The following is a 21,345-nucleotide window of genomic DNA, read 5'->3' as shown; positions in this document are numbered from 1 at the left end:
AATTCAATTGTAGCACAATATATTTCCGAGCCAACCACTGCACTTAACGAGGGGCTTTGCGGTGACAAACGGAGATAGTGGATTGGATCCCAAGGATCGCGTGCTCCGGGATCCGCGTGAGGAGTCAGCATCTGAGCATCTGAGCATCTGAGCATCTGAGCATCCGAGCATCCGAGCATCCAAACATCTGAACATCCCAGCATCCAAGAGCAATGCGCATGCGTGGCCTGCGTTTTACGCATTGCGCGTTGTAATGAAGGCATTTTTGCCATCGCAAACATGAGCCCAATGTGTTGGCCATGTTTCATTTTGCCAATCAATTTCCACCAGCTTTTTTCTCTGCCGTTTGCCTGCCAATCAACGGCAACAGATGAAGTCCAACATGGATGGATGTCACTGGCATGGCATGGCTTTCTGGGAGCTTCGAGTGGCCAAGTGGTCCGAGTGGTCCGAGTGCCTCAAGTGCGTCGAGTGTGGACAGCAGCAGACAGCGGCGGTTGAGGTCCTGCGGTGTTATCGCGGCAGGAATGGTCCATCGATGGCTGTCCGCAGCGCCCGATTGATCGATGATTCGATATGATCGCAAAAATTTATGTATTTCGTGTGTGCGTGTAGATTGTCAAGTTGTTTCAGCTTTTTCTTACACAATTCGCAATTGTGTCGGAGAGAGACGGAGAGAGAGTTGCCACGATCATTAGCAATGCAGTTGCAGTTTTAATTGCATCTCGCATCTTGCGTCTCGGATCTGGGATCCAGATCCTCGCCCGATCTCTCGGCGGAATTGCAAACGGGGAGTCAACCATTGCAAATGTGTCAATTAGATTTATTATCAGCTCTTGTCATTGTCCATTTCTGTGTGTGCTCACTGTCTGAACCCCCTCCTTTCGCTCCACCCCTCCCGTTTCTTATTCCCCCGGGAGCCGCTGACTTGGGGCAGGTGCCTTCACACTGTGCCTCATGTCCATTAGTAAATGCTAAATATGCGCCAATTAAATATCCAGGAAAATGCCTTATTCTGCCACTTGACCAGGATACCAGGATCATGGCCAAAATGTAAATGCAACAGAAAAGGGAAAACGAAGGCTGGCCGGAAAAAGAGTTGACACGGCACTGTAACAAATACGGCACATTAAATTTTGAAGTGTTCTGAGTCTCTTTCCGAATGTTAGAACTTTAAAAACATTTCTGATTTTCAATAATGGATGGCATATTTTTAAAATTTCATTTAACATCTTGTATTTAATAACATGGGGGTGCTAACTAATTCCATTATACTCTTCCTAGTGCAGCACTTTATTTATGAACCGACGGCAGAGAATCGCCTCGGTGGAGAATCGCCAAAGACTGACATTTTTATTATTATCTCAGGGAACCAGGAACCAAAAAACTCGACCAGCTGTCCCTGCAGCTCGTACCCCTCTCGCAGAACCCCCGCCCGCTCTTCAAGGGCTCCTGGTTTCCCTCCCCTCCCCGCCCCGCCTCTGGTTTCGATAACTAGCCATGCGTTGCCCGCTGCCGCGTTGACAAGCTCAATTTCCAATCGCAATAAAACGCAGCACTCGCAGTAAGATAAATGTGAGAAACATGCAGGCCTCGTCCTCGAAGACCCCTCATCGATGGGCCCTGCTCCTTGCCCCTCTGCCCCTTTCCAAATCCCCCTCTTTCCGTATCGCCGCCGGTTTCCTTTCCCTCCTTCCTCGACTTCTTGTTCTTGGCGTCTCTGTCTGGCCGACGTCTCCAAATCGCGTGGGTTTAGCCTCCTGCAGTCTGAGCCAGAACCTGACCACGGCCTGCAGCACAGTGGCGTCGCATTGGAGGGGCGAAATACTTCCAAAACAATGGTTTCCAGCACTTCAACATTTTTAATTCGAATGCTTGCATTTACCCTTAACATATTTCTTGATTATGCCCCTTAACAATTTTGGGCATACGCCTCTGTACAATTTCTGTAGGGTTTTCTCTTGCTTTTTTCTGTTGTTGGCTTACGTTTGCCTCTGTTTTTGGTGGGCTGCTTCAAGTGCCTGAAATTTATAGTGGTAATAAAACTTTATTTGCTCTTTTAGTTGATGGCACAATAAACTGTTCTGGCATTTTTCGGACCCTTAAAGAGCACGTGCTTCGCGGTCTTCTTCTTCAGGTGAATATATTGAATATATATATGTTCTAAGCGAGACACGGATTGAGTACGATTGGTTTCAAGGTCATTGTTAAAATAGAATGTGGGTTTCAATATGTAATAAATTTCTCCAGACGGTTCTAAATGATAGTGAACTATTTTTTAGCCTACTTGGCCATGGCATTAGTGTGTCTTTGATTTATTCTAGAGTACTTTTTGAAATAGCGCTTCCACTTCGAAGAGTTTCTTGAGTGATTTCCTTAATTGGAAAGAGTAATCTTTTTAAGGCCACTGTTATGCGTTCCACCTCCCATGTTTCCAGGTCTTGCTAACTTCCCCTCTGCACATTCCAGCCGCTGCGAAAAGTTAGTCAAGCCAATTATTATTTAAATAAAATGCAAAACAGCAATTCAAGCCGCCGGCAGAGGTCGAAGCAGCCGAGCAGAACGCTTCTCTCGACTCGCTTTAATTGAGAGACATCCTCCCGGCACACAACACCTCCCCCTGTTCCACCTGAAGATAAGTCGCACTAACTGCTATAGGTTTACCGTTGCCGCTTCCTCCCGGACGCCTTTCTTCAAATGATGCCGACAACAATGGCAACTCAAGCAGCGGTGGCAACAGGAACAACCAGAACGAGAACATGAACTGACAGTTGACGGGCGACGCCTTCGTCTAACAGCTGAAAATGAAAAAAAAAAATAAATGGTAGAAAAGGTATTGAAAGAAGTCAATTTTAGCTCCATATGGACTTTAAAGTCTTTTTCTTAGTACGACCAAAAAGTCTGGTATTGCGTAGGGAAGATTTTTCAACCTAACTAAATGTGTAGTTAGTTTTTATTTAATGTTTTTCGAATCTGCCAAAGCTCTTTCCAACCAAACTCCAACAACTGAGATACTATAAAAGAATATATTGGAAATAGGTTTGCCATTTCCAAAATACTTCGAACGTCTAGTATTCATCCCCTTAAGTTGAACTGTGCGATGGTAGTCGCAAATCAAAATGGCTGAGGCTGAAGTTGATGGCCGAAGAAAGAAGTCATTCATGTCGTTTCATTTGTGTTCATTTCGGTTCCGGACACATTGGTTAGACAGGGACGACGCATGCGTGGGAGTGTATGAGCTGGATGGGAATGAGTTGATGTGCTCATTACCAGAATTCTGGGTGAAATCTCTGCAGTGAGTGATGGGTAACCCGTCCACTGGTCCTCCGTTTGGCCAACGGATCGCCTTTTGATCCGATATGGGTTGGGCAATCAGTTGTCGAGGTGTGTGGCTTAAAACTGGCAACGGGTCTGCCCATATGGCATGCGCACTGTGTGCATTTGTTTGTGTAGAAGTGTGTCCACTGCGAATGTGTGCGTAGCTAAGTGGGCTGGGCTTAAAACTATGGTTCCTGTCTCGGCTTAACCTGAGTGCACGAGCAATGGCATTGCACAGTGGGACGAATGTATATGATTATATCTTGGATTGCCAATTTTCTATAATACCCAGCTAAACATAAATTAATAAAATACTTTTAAAAAGTAGCACAGATTGATGCTAAATTTAGGCATAGGGAAAATATATTTATATACCACTAATGTTTCGTTGATAACTTAGCAAATATTTTAATTACAAGATAGTTTATAATTTATATTTATAGTTTATTCTAACTTTTTTGGTATGCACGTGTTGGTGCTCCACTGTACCAGCCGTCAACTTCGATTTGAGTGCTGACAGTGCGCTGACATTCTGCTAGATGGCGCTGCCAGACCTACAATGTACGTGGCATACTTTCAGGCTGTCAAATCTGACGAAGCTTTGGCAATTGTCATGTAAATGCGTTAGTTTCTGGAATTATCGTTAGGTGGCGTTGAAGCTGACTTTAATTATGTGTTGAATTTAAATGGAATGATCGCTTTTTATTCCAAACTTTACCTTCAATTTGTTGCTTACCTTGCTTACGCCATCTTGGAAAACTCATTTATAAACATTTTTGTACGACTCACCTCCATTCGTCAAATAAAATGCATAAAGGAATAAATGTGTAATCAGTACAATTGTTTTTGGATTATTTTATAAATATGTAATTATTGAAATTGTGGAAAACTCAATGATATGCGCTTTACGCTTGCAAAATCAGTTACGGCAAATCAAATTTGAGCAATTTCTTCGCTTGAATAAATCACATCAGACGAACATAAATCATACACCGAGCAGGCATGTGACTCCTCCCCACTCCCCCGCTGGCGCAGCAGCGGCAAAAACAGGAAGAACAGACAAAACACACATCAGACATTATTATCATCTCGCTTGTGCTTGAGTGGGTTTCTTTGCCTACCCCAAGGCTCTGGCCTCTGATTCCACCCCCGCCCACCGCTTATCCACCCACATGTCTGATATAGACAGAGATCGGGGAAGAGTCCAGCGATTTGCCAGCATCCGTTTGGCCCTCGACAAACACACACACAAACACACATATGTACACAATGAGAGCACTCAACACACAACCACGAACGCACGCTTCCTTCCGCCGCACCCATTGTCCTTTCGCGCCATTTTGCCCATCCCGAGACTCAGACTCCCGCTCAATCGCCATCATTGGGAAATGTGTAATTGAAAGGGAAGCTTTTGGCTTTGGCAGCGTCGGAGGCAAGAAAATTATTTCGTTAACAAAAGGGAAATGCCAGGAAAAGTGGCGGGTGGAGGAGAACTAGGAAGCGCAGAGAATGCAGGACGAACACAATGCAAGGAGGGAAAGGGGACACAGCTGAAATACTTTAAAGTTTACCATTCCGCTTATTTTATTATGCCCTTTTTTTTGTTTGGGCCTTCGTGCTTTATGGAAGTCGGGGAAGTTTCATTTCCGACAGCAAGTTACCGTTAGTTAGCTGTGGATTTTCGGCAGGGTTGTCACCATCACCGCAGACTCAATTCGGAGCGAGCGGGACGACATGTGAATATGCATGGCGCGGCATTGAACGTGTGTCTCCGTCTCCGTCTCCCCCTTTCTGTCTGGATTATCGTCCAACTAGAGTTGGAGCGGGCAATTTTGTGATTTATGAGGTCAGAGACTCGTGATAATGAGCCAGGAAATTAAATCACTTTGACCGGAAGGATGTCAGGTCAGAAGGGGATAACACAAGTGATTTAATATTCATAAATTCAATGTATGTTGTCAGCTTGTCAAGAGCGTGGAAAACGGGGGCAATCGCATGCCAGTGGAAGATCCTTGGTTTGGGGATTACAAAAGTTCTCGGAGGACATTTCAGAATGTCATCTTGGCTTGACTTTGTCCAATTTCTGCAGCAAGCGGCGGCTGCAGGGTGCTCAGGTGGTTTACTGTTGAGTATAAATTCCTGTATAACGTGACAACATAACAAATCGGTTATTATTAAAAAACATTTTTTAGATTTCTATTTTATTAATTCGGGTTTCGCACTGGCAATCAATATGCCGAAAGATAATCGGTAATCATGAAAGAAACATCTGCAGAATTTACACACCCCACAAACTCTTCCCGCTTCCAAAGTGTCGGACTTTGGAATAATTTTAAGAACTCGTCCATGCGAGCAAGAAACAATTTATAAGCGAACTCCACATGTTTCTCCCATCTTAGGGAACATGTGAAATCAAACCGCCAAAATCCCACATCAAAGTTCACTATACATTGATACTTTGAGATGAGCACACCAAAAATAACATCAAATCTCGCCTTAAATTATTTACAGAGTTTCAAAAACAAAATTGAGGAATACCAACTAGGGGATAAGGCTACTTAAGGATCAAAGAACACCAAGGAGACGAGGTTTTTACCAAATCGAGAGAGGAGGGCAGGTTAATTTCGTCATTTTTGGCCAAGACAGCAAATAGAGGAACAGCAAAGCGGAAATCATTTTATACCTCACATCACAACTACACACTAACTAAGACTAGGCTACGCAACTGTACATTGTACTTAAGTGTTCAAAGTAAATTTAGGTAAGTATGCTACAATAAGGGTGATGATCACCAATAATTGGCCATATAAAGTCGCGTTTTATTTTAAACACGTCAATACGGCTAAAAATGTCTTTTCAATATCCAAAGCAATATTCTAATTTGGGGTTTTCGTATCATCCAGTTTACTTTGTATATAAGAGAAGAAGCTAAAAGCACGCAGACAGGGAGGCAGGAGCACCACAGTCACTAGCCACTAAGCAGAATCACAGTCACGATCACGTTCACTCCAGGATCAGGACTCGGGGCGGGATCAGCAGACGCTGAGGAAGCTGCCACAATGACGATGAGTACAAACAACTGCGAGAGCATGACCTCGTACTTCACGAACTCGTACATGGGGGCGGACATGCATCATGGCCACTACCCGGGCAACGGGGTCACCGACCTGGACGCCCAGCAGATGCACCACTACAGCCAGAACGCGAATCACCAGGGCAACATGCCCTATCCGCGCTTCCCGCCCTACGATCGCATGCCCTACTACAACGGCCAGGGGATGGACCAGCAGCAGCAGCAGCAGCACCAGGTCTACTCCCGCCCTGACAGCCCTTCCAGCCAGGTGGGCGGGGTCATGCCCCAGGCGCAGACCAACGGTCAGTTGGGTGTGCCCCAGCAGCAACAGCCCTCGCAGAACCAGCAGCAACAGCAGGCGCAGCAGGCCCCCCAGCAACTGCAGCAGCAGCTGCCGCAGGTGACGCAACAGGTGACACATCCGCAGCAGCAGCAACAGCAGCAACAGCAGCCCGTGGTCTACGCCAGCTGCAAGTTGCAGGCGGCCGTCGGCGGACTGGGCATGGTTCCCGAGGGCGGATCTCCTCCGCTGGTGGATCAGATGTCCGGGCACCATATGAACGCCCAGATGACGCTGCCCCATCACATGGGACATCCTCAGGCGCAGGTGAGCACAGATCTTATATTGTAGCTTTGATGGGTTACTGTGGTGAAGGCACACGGCTTTTGGGGCACCCATTTTTAATTGGCACACTACGAAATGATCGGTTTATGCTTCGTAATTAGGAATTTCAAATTTCTATAAAAAATAAAAACAAGTTACTTTTTTCGCTTCCTATAACATGAACATGAACCCAAGTGCCTAATTTGCAACTAATCTTGACAACACAGGGCAATACAACTTTCTTTATTAGATCCTTTTTATATGTATCTCCTGGCACATTTAAGGTTACGTTTTGTTTACTTTAACTAATTTCCCAAACCGAAAACCTTTCATCACACGCATATCTCGCCAACCACTTAACGCTTTTCCCATCTTTTTTACTGCCGCTTTTTGCCGTTCGCACCTGCAGTTGGGCTACACGGACGTGGGAGTTCCCGACGTGACAGAGGTAAGATTGAGTCCACATGGCGCTTGTCAGCTACTTCAACATCCGCTGAAACCTAACCTCTTTCACCGGTTGATGGTTTAAAGATATATCTCTGAAATAGCAATATCACTAATCTGGAATCTTACCCAACGCAGGTCCATCAGAACCACCACAACATGGGCATGTACCAGCAGCAGTCGGGAGTTCCGCCGGTGGGCGCCCCACCTCAGGGCATGATGCACCAGGGCCAGGGTCCTCCACAGATGCACCAGGGACATCCTGGCCAACACACGCCTCCTTCCCAAAACCCGAACTCGCAGTCCTCGGGGATGCCGTCTCCACTGTATCCCTGGATGCGAAGTCAGTTTGGTAAGTGTCAAGGAAAGTGATCGACAATTCCACGAAACGTATTAAGTGGAATTTTTCTTCTTCTTATCGTAGTGGGTTGAAGTAGTTAGTTCCCTGTTTAGATTTGGTCGTAGTTCCCATTAGAATCTTAACTGTGCATACAACAGCTAGAGCTGTCTTACCTAAATATTAATAATACTATAACTTTTACAGCGAGCCTCTTGCTGCGAAGCAATGCAGTAAAAAGCAGTCGAAGTGTACTGCTTGCTATCGTGTTTACTGCTTGATACGAGATCAATGCGCAAGCAGTCGTGTAAGCAGTTAAAACAGGTCAAGCAGCCCAAAAAGAAGTACGCATTTATACCTGTTAAATGTGTAGTTAAAATTCGAAAAAATATTTAAAGCAAAAGGCTTAACCCTAAAGTATTATGTATTTTATATTTCTTGAAATACTGCAAAAGTTTATTATAAAATGCAAAAATATAATATTTGTCACGCATTTGGTCGATTCAAAATGGCAAACTCAAATTGTACATATAGATGCCACAAACAAAATATTTCTTAGTTTCTGAACAGATTTATTCAAATAAATTTGTAAAGCCCAAAGCGATTTTAGCTTCGTGCAAAAATCTTACCTCAAATATTCTTGAATGCGTTGCGTTGGCCTTGACACGTCCGGGTAATTTCACTCTATTGCCTTGGCCAATTGCTTGACATCAGCCGTAATCCATCTGCAAAGACAACCCGATACCTGACATTTGTTCAAATTTGCGAATTTCCCAAATCCGAAAATCGATGAATGCAGGCAGATGAAAGACGAAAGAGGTGGCGGAATAGGAGCTCCTTGGGTTCCGCTTGCCAGATCCGCCAGAAGATCGCAGCACAGGAGGCGGTCCTGCCAGCTAATGCAAATTGACAATAGTTGGAAATCCTGCAAGAAAAAGGTTTGCAAAACCCTAGGCGTAACTAATGTAGCTGGAAAGTAGAGCACACAGACTGCATGTGGTTCTGCTCTAGGCTTAGAGGATGTTGCATAAGTGGGGATGTGGGTGCCCGCCTTTCCAGCCAAATAGGTGTAAAGACAAGAAGGCGAGTCCTTTCCAAATATAGCATTTCAATGGCATGCCACTTTCCCCGGAGAAAGTGAAAGCAGGCCTCAAGTGGTCGGTGCCTTTTCCTCGCCCTCCAGCCGACCTGCTCGCTTGTCCTGGTCATTGCGGAGTCCAAGGAGTTCTACCCGTACCCAGCTCTAGATGCTGTTGTGGTTTTTTGTTTGTAGCCGGCTGTATTTTTTCGCCAAAGCCAGATTGAGATGTAAAGCAGAATTGATGAGCGCCATTAGTTACACGTTATGTGCAATGGATGCCATCAATTTATTAATCTCCAGAACACGCCGAGGCCCCATTCATAGCACCACTCCGCAGTGGCCACTTCGTCGTCTTAATCCCCTCCCTCATCCTCCGCGGCGGTGCAAAAAATAAAAAGAACGCGCCTCAAAAAATAACGCGATGGAAGGCAGGCTCCGCGGTGACATGAAGTTTTCCCTCTTTTCTCTTATTATATACTCCTTTCTGGACTTTTTGCTCCTTTTTTTTTATTAAAAATTAAGCGGTCAGGGAGGATGGGGAGGAGGGAGCCTGGAGAATTAAAGCTGGAGTTGGCCCAAAGCTCGGTCTGCATCTCCCGCGGCGGCAACTGCGGCATTCTCACTGTGCCACAACATGATCCCGGGCTTAAGTTACGATGATTAAATGCATACGAGTTTATTTCTGCTTAGGTTTTTGCCTCGCCTGCGCTGCGCTTCCTCCTCCGTGTTCGCTGCATTTTGCATATCCCATAAAAACTCGGAGACAGTGGGACAAATAATCGAAGATTGCCCAAGGGCCTCAGGCGCCTGACGAAATAGATGAGATCTACATTGAGGGATTGGCTGGATCAGGGTTGGCCTGGGTTAGAGTTTCAGTTACTTCTGGACTTTGTATTTATTTATTTATTTTGAAAAAGGAACATGAAATAATAATAATTAGATACAGGTTGAGTGTATGAATACCAGACACATATTTTAAATATACCTTTCCGAACTGAGAGCAACTGGCTACCTTTTCAATTAGATGCCTATCCGATAGCCTATTGCCATATCCTTTACGATATCAGTTGAGAAAGCCCTTGCGTAGCCAGCAAATCCCTTAGTTTCTATATAAAAGTCCTATATATTTCGCCCAACTCCACTGTAACACGATTGCAACTACTTAACGCCTGGACATTTTTCAAGCGTGCATTAGGCAACAACTAAGGCGAACAAATAAAAAGATAAAGGTGCCACAAAGGTTCCGATCGTGACTGGGCAAGGCGAGAAGAGTCTGCTCTGCGTCTTCCGATGCTAAAGAAGTGTGGGGGAACGAAGCTTCGTTTCAATTAAGTTGTAACTCATGATGGCATTCAGCACAATGGGACCTGGAAACTCTTTGGCCCTTTAGTCGGCTTTCCTGACTTAATGTTGTTTGGATATTTACCAAGTTCAGCTCGATTTCCGCCTCATTCCCCTTTTTTGTCTTTCTTCTATTTGATAATTCGCTGCGAGTAGAGGAGGCAACTTGCACTCCAAGCCAAAATCCTTTTGATGCTGCTTGCTCTTATTGCGGTCCTGGAGTTTTGGGTCATAAATTAAAGCGACAGTCAACAAATTTGGCAACAAGTGTTTGGCTCCGTCCTTTGCTATCATTTCCACACATACAACAAATACCACTTAAAGCTGGTAGACTATTCAAGGAGTGAAATAGTGTTTGTGGTCATTTTTAGCATGTGCTAAATAGAATAATCAACATTATTTAAAAAAGTAAGTTTTAACCTATAGAGCGAGTAAGATTGAACACTTAAATTGGGAACAGTGCATTTATTGGGAAACTAAAGTTTGGTGTAGTTGCTGTCGAGTAAATGCATTTTTTATTGCCGCTGTCAGAACCGCTCATTGTGATTCACTGAGATTGCCAGGGAAATCTCTCGCTTACACAAAATGGAAATATTTATGCCAGCAGAGCCAAAGCTGAGCACTTTTCAATTCTGGCCAGGACGAGCGGGAAAAGTGCACTTCATTGTGCGCATTATAAGCGACAGTTTCCACTCCTCTACCCCTGAAAGCTGTCAGTGGGGTTCAAGACAATGAAAAGAACTTCTCGCTGGCCAAAAAGTTGCACGTTGTCTGCTGGAAAAACTTTTGCTCTGGCTTTGGTAAAACGTTGATCCCGGCCATCATCCGTTTGGCATTTGCCGGGATCCACGGAGCGGAGGGCGAACTTTTCCATCCTTGGACTTTGTTGTCTGTTGGCGCTGCACTTAATGTCCTGGAGAGTTTTGCTTAACTTGAGGATTTGCGCGCAAACTACTTTTCGATGGCACGAGAGCGACAGTGGGCGGTGGACAGAGGACAACTACTTAGGCAGACGATTGGCCCGGCTTAGATGTGTCCACCCAAAGTGAAATTGTGTTAACGTATTTTCCTCTGCCATACATACCCTATACCGAAGTTCCATTGTAGCTGTGGAAGGCTGTATTCTTCTTCATTTGCATTTACTCTGCTGTCGCATAAGTCAACGAATCATAAACGAATAGGTTTAAAAATTCTATATTAGTGTGATTTTAAACCAAAAATACTTGGCGGAAATATATCCGATTTAGGGATACAAAACAGGATACCAGGTATTTCATAGTTGCAATCACTTTACCATCACCTTTTTTTGTGCCGCTGGCAATTTAAGCGGGCGGATCAAAAGATAATTTGCCAAGTGCGTGAAGATTTTTTCTAAATATATTCGCATACATATAGAAAAACTCACCCCTCTGACAGGGTCTGTCAAAAAATTTGAGCAACGTGAAGCACAAAAAATGACACAGGAACTTTGGGGATTTCCAACCCACAACAAACACAAACATTCTGTAGCACTGGGTGGAAAAGTTTAATAAAGCGCAGCAAATGCGAAGAGGAAATTTCGCTTTTATTTTGGCAGAGCCACCCCCTTTCTCCACGCGCACGCCCCCGCCCCGCCCCTGGCTTTGTGGCCAGCTGAGGAGCGCAAAGTAATGGCAACAGCTCGCCAAAGGTCCTTGGGGGCCCAGAACTCGGAGATGGGTCAGTTTTGGACATGGGAGAGGCATTCGGGGCCCTCCCGAATGTGGCTCAATCGCAGCTCTGTTTTCGCATTCCATTTTTTCTTCATCTTCTGTTCTGTTCGGGGCCGCTGCTGTTTTTGTATTTTGGGATTTGGCCAACCTTTTGACAAATTACGAATATTATTCATGCAGCAATGAAGTGAGGAAGCTCTTGGGCCTCCTGCGGTCGCAGTTCGGCGTTTCGATTCCTTTAAAAATGTATCTGATGGCAGAATAGGAATGCAGGAATATCCTAACTAGTTAGGAAATATTAATTGAGGTTATGCACAGCACTGGGAAAAAGGACGGCAGGACCTGAAATTGAAGCCCTTGCAATTATTTCAATTAGGAAAAATTACCATTTAAGTACCTTTTCAAAAGTAGAATCGTTTATAATGTATATAAACAAAGCTTATAGAAAATATATACTATTTAATACAATGTTTAATAACATTTTTACATTTTAATTAAAATGTAATTTAATTAATTATTACATTTTAATTAAAACCAATACAGCAACAATAAATCATTATAAAAGAGTTTTGAAGCTTAGAAAATTAGGCTGTACTTCCAATTATTTACAATGAAATGATTTTTAAATGCTTGCGAACTTTAGAAGTTTTAGTTCTGCTTGATATTGCTTTATATTTTTTGAAATAATTCGGTTGAAGTTGAGTTGCATTCCTTAATTGCTTTCGTCGTAGTTGTAATCACCCAGGCCCACTAGCCTAATTCTTATTGAACGAGGGCATCCTCTCCAGTTTCCGCCCCAACATCCTGACGTCGTCAGTGTCAGCCACATGTTTCAATGGCTGCCGGCCAGCGGCCATTAGAGAAAGCGGGATGGCAAGCGAGGGAGAGAGAGAGAGAGAGAGAGAGACAGAGAAGGAAATTTCAGCTGCTCAGGGATACTTGATATAAGTATAAGCCTGACTGAATGCCTGCTCTCTCTCGCGTTTCTCGCATAGCGTGTTTTAGTCAGCTGTCAAATGTTTTGACATGGGTAGCCATGGCCCCAGTGAGCATCCAAAATGGGGAATGGAGGGCATGCACTGGGAAAAGCGCATCTTGCTTTATTTATAGAAGTAAATAAGTAAGAAGCGCCGTGTTACGCCGTTTAAATACAATACATTTTGGTTATGACCATCACTTTTTTAAGTGTAGGATACCGAAACGGTGGTAAGAAAGCGGAGCGGCCGAAAAAAGAATAGCCCGCAACAACAATCAGATGGCGCGCATAGTTTTCCGTTTCCCCTCCAGTTCACGTTTTGCTTTTGTTTAAACGATAACTAAATAAAGTTTGAAGTCCCCCTACACATTTCCTCGAAATGAATGCATTTATAAGCCCCAAGTCAACTCCTTGGCGATCCTTTTAGTTCTTCTTTTCCTCGATTTTGGGCTCCATTTTTTGTCAACTTTCGTCGATTTTTAACCCTCTTAAGTGCTTAACAAGTCCCAAATTAAAAACGTTGTCGGGTCTCCTGAGAATATAACCAGATGTAAAAGGGCATCCAGATGGAAATTAAAAAAGACTGCCAACAAATAATCAAATGGTCAATGGCAATATTTAATTGTTGCTCTTACCTCGAATAATAAAAACAAAAATTCTTCAACTTAATTAAAAAAGGGAAAAAGTGAAATAGCTGACAACAAACCTCAGAAGGATTTTGGGATGAATTTATTCCTGCTCCTTTTGGGTAAACTCCCCGAAGGTTGTGAAAAAACATCAAGTGAAAAGTTTGCGACGGAAAAAATACGTCAAATATGCAAAACAATCAAATTGGAGGAAAACTTTTTCGCTAGAACGGAGCACCCACTTCAATTTTTCGCCGAAGCCCTCCCTTAACCCTCTGTTTAGTTAGCACAAAGTCATCGAATGAGTTGGCAGATTCGGACCAGAACGGCGGGGAGAACAAAAGTGACATCAAGCACCGGTATTCGTCTTGTTTTTTACAAAATGCCACACACGAACACTCTTCAGCTGAATGAAAAATTTATCAACTTACGATCATAAATAATAATAATTTTCCAGCTTTGTTGCGGCGGCTTGCGTTTGTCTGTAATTTCCGCAATTAAAAAAACATTTACTCGCATTTGATGTGAGCTTTTTTTGCTCGACGGCTTGTACTTGTTTAAGTTTCGTTTTGCTTGCTGCTAAATGCATTTTGTATTTGTTGCATGACGAGTGTGTTTTTGGCTAAGATAACTGCCGGTGCTGCGGCGACCACCCAACTGCAGTTGCGAATGGATATAGCCTTAACCTGGGGCCAAGTCATCTATTTGGAGGTTATTAGCAGTAATTCCATTCTATTTTGTCTGCGAATTTTGTCTCTTTACGAATAGAAACTGGATTGAAAATGTGTTACGAAAATAAAAATTTTTTAGAAATATCTTCTATCTTCAAAGTTTGCAGTAATAAACAAAACACCAATCCATTTAACATCTATTTCATATTAAATACCGAGGCCTAGAGTGCCATTATTTTCCTGATTTTCCCCCTAGGATTTTTTTGCATTTTTTTCACTTTCTCGATGCACGATGCTGGCCATTTTTTTAGTTCCGCACAGCGTAGCGCGTGTGTTATGAAAAAGCAATTGGTGCCAATATAATAATTCACTGTGGGCATTATAAAATAGAATTTTTTTAGCTATTAAATAATGCTTTTTAATTTTTTCCTGCTTCAACGAATTCCATAAAATGTTGTTAGCAATTATTTTAATGATTTCCTTTAAACGTTAACCGACACACGTACAGCCAATAGCTGCCGCTAATGTAATTGTGTGTGCCCGGTTGGTGGGAGACGGAGGGCTGGAAGGGGAAGCAAATGAAATAAAATCCATTATGGAGCCGGAGCAGTGTAATAAACGAGTAAAATGGTTAAAATGGTGGCCTAATCGCAATTTAATTACAATACGCTTTCATATCAAAAAGCATTAATGCTCTCGGTCCACTCGGTACGCCAGTCAACCACTCAGCCACTTTAGATGTATGAGCCGTCAGAGAGGGGCGGGGGAGTGGCAGCGGGGCGGGGGCGTGGCAGGGGAGCGGAGCGGAGCGGAGAACCTCTGAGGTTTGCCTTTGCTACTTCACATATATCGCTACTCCTCATATTAATTGTTTCACCTTTATTATATTTCTGTTGTTGATACCTCCACCTGAGGTTCCACTTTCCCCTGCTCCTGGCGTCCCTTCCCAAAGCGCCATTAATGCGTTTATAATAATTTCTCAGCGCTGAATTCGAAGCTCCTGCCCAGAAAGGGGCGCCCCTACTGATCACCACTCGCCTTAAAAGTATATAGAAAAACAAGTATCTCATGGTTGTTCCCTACTTCTTTTTGATACATATGTTTTTTCTTGTATTCTGAGTGATGGAAATATGAAATGTGAAAAGGCATCATTAAAAACAAATTTCTGAGAGCGCCCGCTCTTAAATTGCCAATGCACTCCAGACACTACCGCCGCCCCTCGAGTGTATTTAGTTTTCCAGCGAGATCCACGTCTTGTGTGCATAACTTGTAGGTGTTTTATTCAATTAAAATAATCATTTATTTGCAATGCATGAGGGGCAGGCGTGCAGCTTTGTGTTGCTAATTATTAGCAAAAGCTTCTGTACGTCGAAAGGGAGTGGAAATGCAAATGGTAATGAAAATGGAAATGGTCATGTGCTGAACGTGTACCGGTGGAGAATAAGATAGTAATCAGATGGGAAGCACAGGAATGGTAATGGGCTGGCGCAAGTGAAGTGTATTTGATTTGGAAAGTGAGTGATAATTGTCAGCCTTGGTATTCGATTATGATTAAATTAAAATAAACATTAAATATTTGGTTGCGTATACACTCTATACTTTCCAATATCATACTCCCTGGTACCTCCTCCCATTTGCTGAATATCATCTGGGGTGAAAGTCCAACCCATTTATTCCGCTCTTAATCCGCACCTAATACTCAATTCTTTGGACTTCGCTCCGTGGATTCTTCGCGGACTGCAAGGATGGGTGCGGAAGCCGAGGGGGATGACCACGCACGCTTTTTGCCACAAATTTTTCAAGATTTTTTGCCGGCACAGCGACTCGTCTAACTGATGATGATTAAATGCGAACGCCTCGGGTTATAGACATGGCATCAGCCGTGTCATTTAAAAGAAGGTAGCTGCTCTGACCACCGCTGTGCTGGTCCCCTGTGTGCATCGCCACCTCCTCCCCCTGTTCTATATGATTTGGACCCGCGCGCCTTAATGGTTGCCGCATAAAATACACAAAAAAAAAGCAAAGAAAAAATACATAAAAAAGCTTATGATGTAATGACCTCGAGCCCGAGATGGAAGACACAAAAAATACATAAAATATTAAAATAGAAAAAATTGGTCGAGCGAGTTGAGCAAGACAAATGCTGAAGATGTTATTAAAAAATAGTTAAGACTGCCCACCTCGGGGGCTGCGTTTTTGGGGTGAAGTGGCTCCAACTGATTGCCGCTTGGCGTGGTTGTTGTTCAAAAGCCACCGCAATGCCAATGCTGCTGTGGTCGCCTTTTAATTTCCGGCCGGGCATTTTCCAAGCCCAAAAAACCATCTCAGGAAAACCAGTCAATAGGCGGGCGGGAAAACTCCACCCGAATAATGGCTTCTCACGCTAGCAACCCATTTCAATTACCTACCTTTGCCATTGACAATTATAATATTTGCTGCTGCTGCGTATTATATTTGACATATTTTTTCCCGACCTTTTCACGAAGCTCTTTTTTTTGTCATTACCGAAATTATAATTATAGTTAGTGTCATTAGGCGCCGAACTCATTTGGTTGGTTGCTTTCAAAATGGAGCTGTTTCGAGGAGGAGGGGCAGCCTTCGTAATTATGCCGAATTATTTTACAGTTATGCTCAGCTACCGTCCAAAGGGGAGAAGCTCGAGGGGCTGAAGCGGGACTCGAAGGTGAAACTGCACTTGCCTGAATCAGCGGCATGATACCTCTCTGCTTTACGGACAAAGATACGGACAGAAGGACGGACGGGCAGATGAACGACGGACAGACCGCATTGGGGCATAATTAGTTACCTTGTCTGCTCGCCGCTTGATGCCCATGAAATCTCCGCCGAGTTTAATCCACAAGTAAAACCGAAATTCGGGCATAAACGAACAATGATTGCTCCAACCTAAAATGAGTATAATTTATATAGAATTTATAACATATAAATTTAATTAGTACAACAAAACCTAGGTATACTAAACAAATTAAAAGACCACGAAACTTACAAACTGTTTATGATTATGCTATTCTTTAATAAGTATTTTCTGAATGCCCCTTATAGTCTTTATACCTCTAAAAAGGGTATAGCTTGAAAATCAAACCCGGAGTTCCTATCGGGGAGACCCTTCGGCCTCCTACCTCTCATCACAGACCTGTTGTAGGCTCCGTTTTTTCTCTTTTTTTTGACAAGTACAAATATCCGAATTCGGTAAGGTTGTCTTTTAATCAGCCTCAGTTTCAGAGTCGCAGCGCCTCGCTTCATGTGGTTTTGTGTTACCCATTCCCTGATTCCCTCGTCCCATTCTCCGGGAGAAAAAGAACAAAAAAATACAAGACAACAATAAATAAATAAGTATATATACATTTACTCGAGCTCTGGTTGTCGTATGCACTATAGTGGACCTGTAGATATTGTAGAATTTGTTGTCGTTGATTTGGTGGCCATTCATGCATTGCATTGATTTTAATTGTGAACATTTTTTTATTTACTTGGAACCAACAGAACGCAAACGCGGAAGGCAGACGTACACCCGGTACCAGACTCTAGAACTGGAGAAGGAGTTTCACTTTAATCGCTATTTGACCCGTCGACGGAGGATCGAGATCGCCCACGCCCTGTGTCTCACGGAGCGCCAGATAAAGATTTGGTTCCAGAATCGGCGCATGAAGTGGAAGAAGGAGAACAAGACGAAGGGCGAGCCGGGATCCGGAGGCGAAGGCGACGAGATAACGCCACCCAACAGTCCGCAGTAGAATCGACGGAGTCTATCCAGTTAAATGAAATTTCTATCTAAATAAAATTTACGTTAGTTCGGAGAGCGCAATGAATTTACTTCGATCCCTGAGGACTATCTATTAACTATCCAATCCGTTGAACTTCGCGTGAACAAACCTAAACTAAACTAAACAAAGAGACGAGCTGAGAACTCTACCTACAACTTAGTTAATTGTTATTATTTTCTACTTATTATTTAATTGTACACGAAAGGCAAGTGGAGAAAGCGAAATAAGATAAACGTAAAGATAGCGATTACGATAAAGATACAAGTAAAGCGTAAAACTCAAACAAAACCAACTCATGTGACCTCAGATCTAAATAAGCTATATTTAACTATAATGCATATATATACACATAAATATATGAATAACTTTAAATGATACCAAGTAAAGCTAAAGGCAAGGAGTAATAAATAAATAAATATATATGAAGCATATATACTACAACATTAGTTCTACGCGTCATAAGTACTGTACGAATAACTTATATATACACCCCAGCATAAAACCTAAGCCTAAAACATAATGATTAAACTAAATCAATGTTTGTAGCAATCCTAGCGCAAAAATATAAAGTAAAATCCAATAAAAATAAAATACAAAACAAATGGCGTCACAATCCATTGCATGCTAATTCGTGAAACCTATACATTTTAAATAGCTCTGAACATAATAACAGAAAACTTTGATCTAGGTGAATGTCGCACTTTTAGACAAAAAAATACCAAAACCACGAAAGAGCGTTGCTTAAAGTAAACTAATCGTTTTGCACATATAATAAAAGCAAAACCCATAATCTGGCAGAAGCTTAACTATAAATAGAAAGAAATAGCAAAAGATTGGACATCCTAAAAAAATGTATGTAAATTTCTACGGCAATTCAACTTTAGAAAACTCGCAAGTGGATATTTAAGCTTAACCGATTTGAGAGTTCCTCTTTTTTTTGGTTTTAATACCCATTATCTCTGTACTTTCTTTTATATGTAATTTCTTGTGCAATTTTTAGTTCTTGCAAAAAACAAAAGTCGAATTAGGTCGAAAAGGATATAAAGTATACCGAATTAAAAAAAATATCAATTGGCAGGTGAAGAAGAGAAATAAAAATTGTTAACAGAGGAACACAAAAAATATGTATAAACAATGAATTCTAACAAAACCCCTGTAAAGTAGTAAATTAAAATGCATTATTATACGAGAAAGTAGGGAACCCATTTTGAAAGAGCAACCGAACGATTTATATATGAATATTTGCCTAACAACTATATTAATGTATGTGTACGTAACTTAAACTCATTTTCCACGCCATCTGTGGAAATCCATATACCAAAGTCAAAGGAACGAAGGAGAAAAAAAGGAGAACGGAATGGAAAACTATAAAGTATCATATGTTTATATGTAGATATATATATTTAACAAGCCTAATACAAAACATGTAACTTTATAAAGTGTTTCGTTTGTAAATTCCCCAGAAATCCCATTTCCCTTCCCAGCCCGATTCCCAATCCCAGGTGAAAGGATTTGTGATTTGCAATAGAACAGAATAGTCAAGAGAAATCTGAAATCTGAAAAAACTTAGCGAAGTATTGGCGAAACAACTTTGAGAGCAAAATTCAACTCAATCCAGATACGTAACTTTCGGCCTCATTCTGTAAGAAACTAATTATTTAAGTTTCAATTATGAAAATTATTAAAAAAAATGAAACGAAAAAAATATATAGAAAGTAGAAATTCACAAGAAACAAAATTTGAAAGCGTTGAATAAAATATATATATTTGAAACAAACTAAAACATTAAATAAACCCAAGCATTTGTGCGAAATGGGAACGAAATGTGGAAGCTAAACAATTTGTTGTAAATAAAATTTAAACGTTAGTGTAAAGAAGTGAACGGAGAACGCAGTGGAAGGGCTGCAATGCGGAAAGCATAAAGAATATTATAATTAAATTACAAATGAGATTTTGTTTTTATTTGTAATATTTATAATAAAAATATAGTATTTAAAAATTTATTACGAGGCGTCTATTATTAGGATGGGTTATTTTAGTGAATCCTGTCTGGAGCTCCTAAGAGCGAAGGTAAGTTTTTTTAATTTAATTATTTTGTATTCAACTAATAGTTTTTGTATATCCCCAGGGATTTTTATTGTACACTATTTCTAAGGCCAATGATTACGTCAGAGGGTAAGCACGGAATTGATATATCAATTTCACGTGGTTGAAGTCACTAAAAATTTGTATTTTGCAGGCCTCGACTGCGGACCATTTTTGAAACGATCTTAATAATCTGACATCATAATAAGCGATTAATCAATTGGCATTAACAAAGCACTGACCAATGGCCGACCCAGACACCTGAGCCCCGGACCCAAAGACCACGATCAGCAGCTGCTCCACCCGCATAAACTCACTTCAGGTTGACTCAACCCGATCTTTGAGCCAGCCAGGAGCTCAAACAAATTGAAATTTCATTGTTGGCGTAATCGCCAGCCATTTGTAATCGCGAAATTCAGTGACTGTGCTCACGTTTATGTCACAGAATCACATGAATAATTTAGGCAGAATTTTCAGTTTGGAAAATGCCCAGCAGACATCCTTCTATGGCTGCTGGCGGAAGAGATGTCAGCTTTCTCACAGAGGTGTTCAAGGCAATGACAACGCATCCCTAGATGACATAAATAGCCACCGATTTGAGCAGCTGCCAATTTGGATTCACGGATGCGAATGTGAATATGGCATTTCCATGGCCGAATCAGCGACATCGAGGGAACGCGTATTTCCCACAAATTTCTGACAAGTTTGAGTTTCTATTTGGTTTTCGGTCTGCTGAAGTTAATTAAAATGGTTCCTACTTGGCGCTCAAATAGAATTTCATTATGAATCCTACCTAGTCCACTGAGTGAAGAGATATGGATCTTAAATAGTACACACTTATGACGTGAGTCTCATATTCGATGGGGTGTGATAATGAGTTGAATGGCTTATTACAAAGATATATTCGAGGGACAGTTTTGTAATTCCTGCCAAATTATCCATACTGATTGAGCAAAAACATAATTTGCGAGAGCATATACCAAAACTAACATTAGTTTGTTGTTTATTTGAACAAAATCTATAAAACAATTCTTAAAAAATACAAAATAATTGAACCATTGTAAAACCGAATAAATGATTTTTACTTGTAATTTTATAATTAAATTTATTTAAAAAATATAGGTAATCGAAATGTTAAATGGTTTCATTAAAATCGATTTATTCTAAATCGAACTCTTTTTGCATAACAAAAAACTTTTGAATTTTTATTTTGCCTAGAACCCATTTGTATTTTTATACCCTTGCAGAGGGTATAAATTTCAGACAGATGTTTGGAACGTCGCAAGGTAGATATTTTCCGTTTCGACGCAACTTTC

General features: G+C 41.8%; 1 protein-coding gene across 4 annotated transcripts in view; it reads left to right on the top strand.

Annotated features, from left to right (window-relative positions):
• The window catches only part of LOC122619660 (homeotic protein antennapedia), a 103,887-nt gene extending 84,030 nt beyond the window's left edge, over window positions 1-19,857 (top strand). For 3 of the 4 annotated variants that reach the window (XM_043796717.1, XM_043796718.1, XM_043796719.1), the window contains 5 exons: window positions 5,830-6,079; window positions 6,222-6,998; window positions 7,405-7,443; window positions 7,578-7,791; window positions 17,664-19,857. In XM_043796717.1, coding sequence (XP_043652652.1) covers window positions 6,378-6,998; window positions 7,405-7,443; window positions 7,578-7,791; window positions 17,664-17,914 — 1,125 coding nt within the window. In that variant the 5' untranslated portion in view covers window positions 5,830-6,079; window positions 6,222-6,377 and the 3' untranslated portion in view covers window positions 17,915-19,857. The remainder of the gene's footprint in view (window positions 1-5,829; window positions 6,080-6,221; window positions 6,999-7,404; window positions 7,444-7,577; window positions 7,792-17,663) is intronic. The other variant, XM_043796720.1, reaches the window with a different exon arrangement.
• The last annotated feature ends 1,488 nt before the right edge of the window (window positions 19,858-21,345 follow it).

Source organism: Drosophila teissieri, chromosome 3R, assembly GCF_016746235.2.
Source record: "Drosophila teissieri strain GT53w chromosome 3R, Prin_Dtei_1.1, whole genome shotgun sequence".
Taxonomy (NCBI): Eukaryota; Metazoa; Arthropoda; class Insecta; order Diptera; family Drosophilidae; genus Drosophila; species Drosophila teissieri.
The sequence above is the reverse complement of the archived record's forward strand: the minus strand, read 5'-3'. Positions and strand labels throughout refer to the sequence as shown.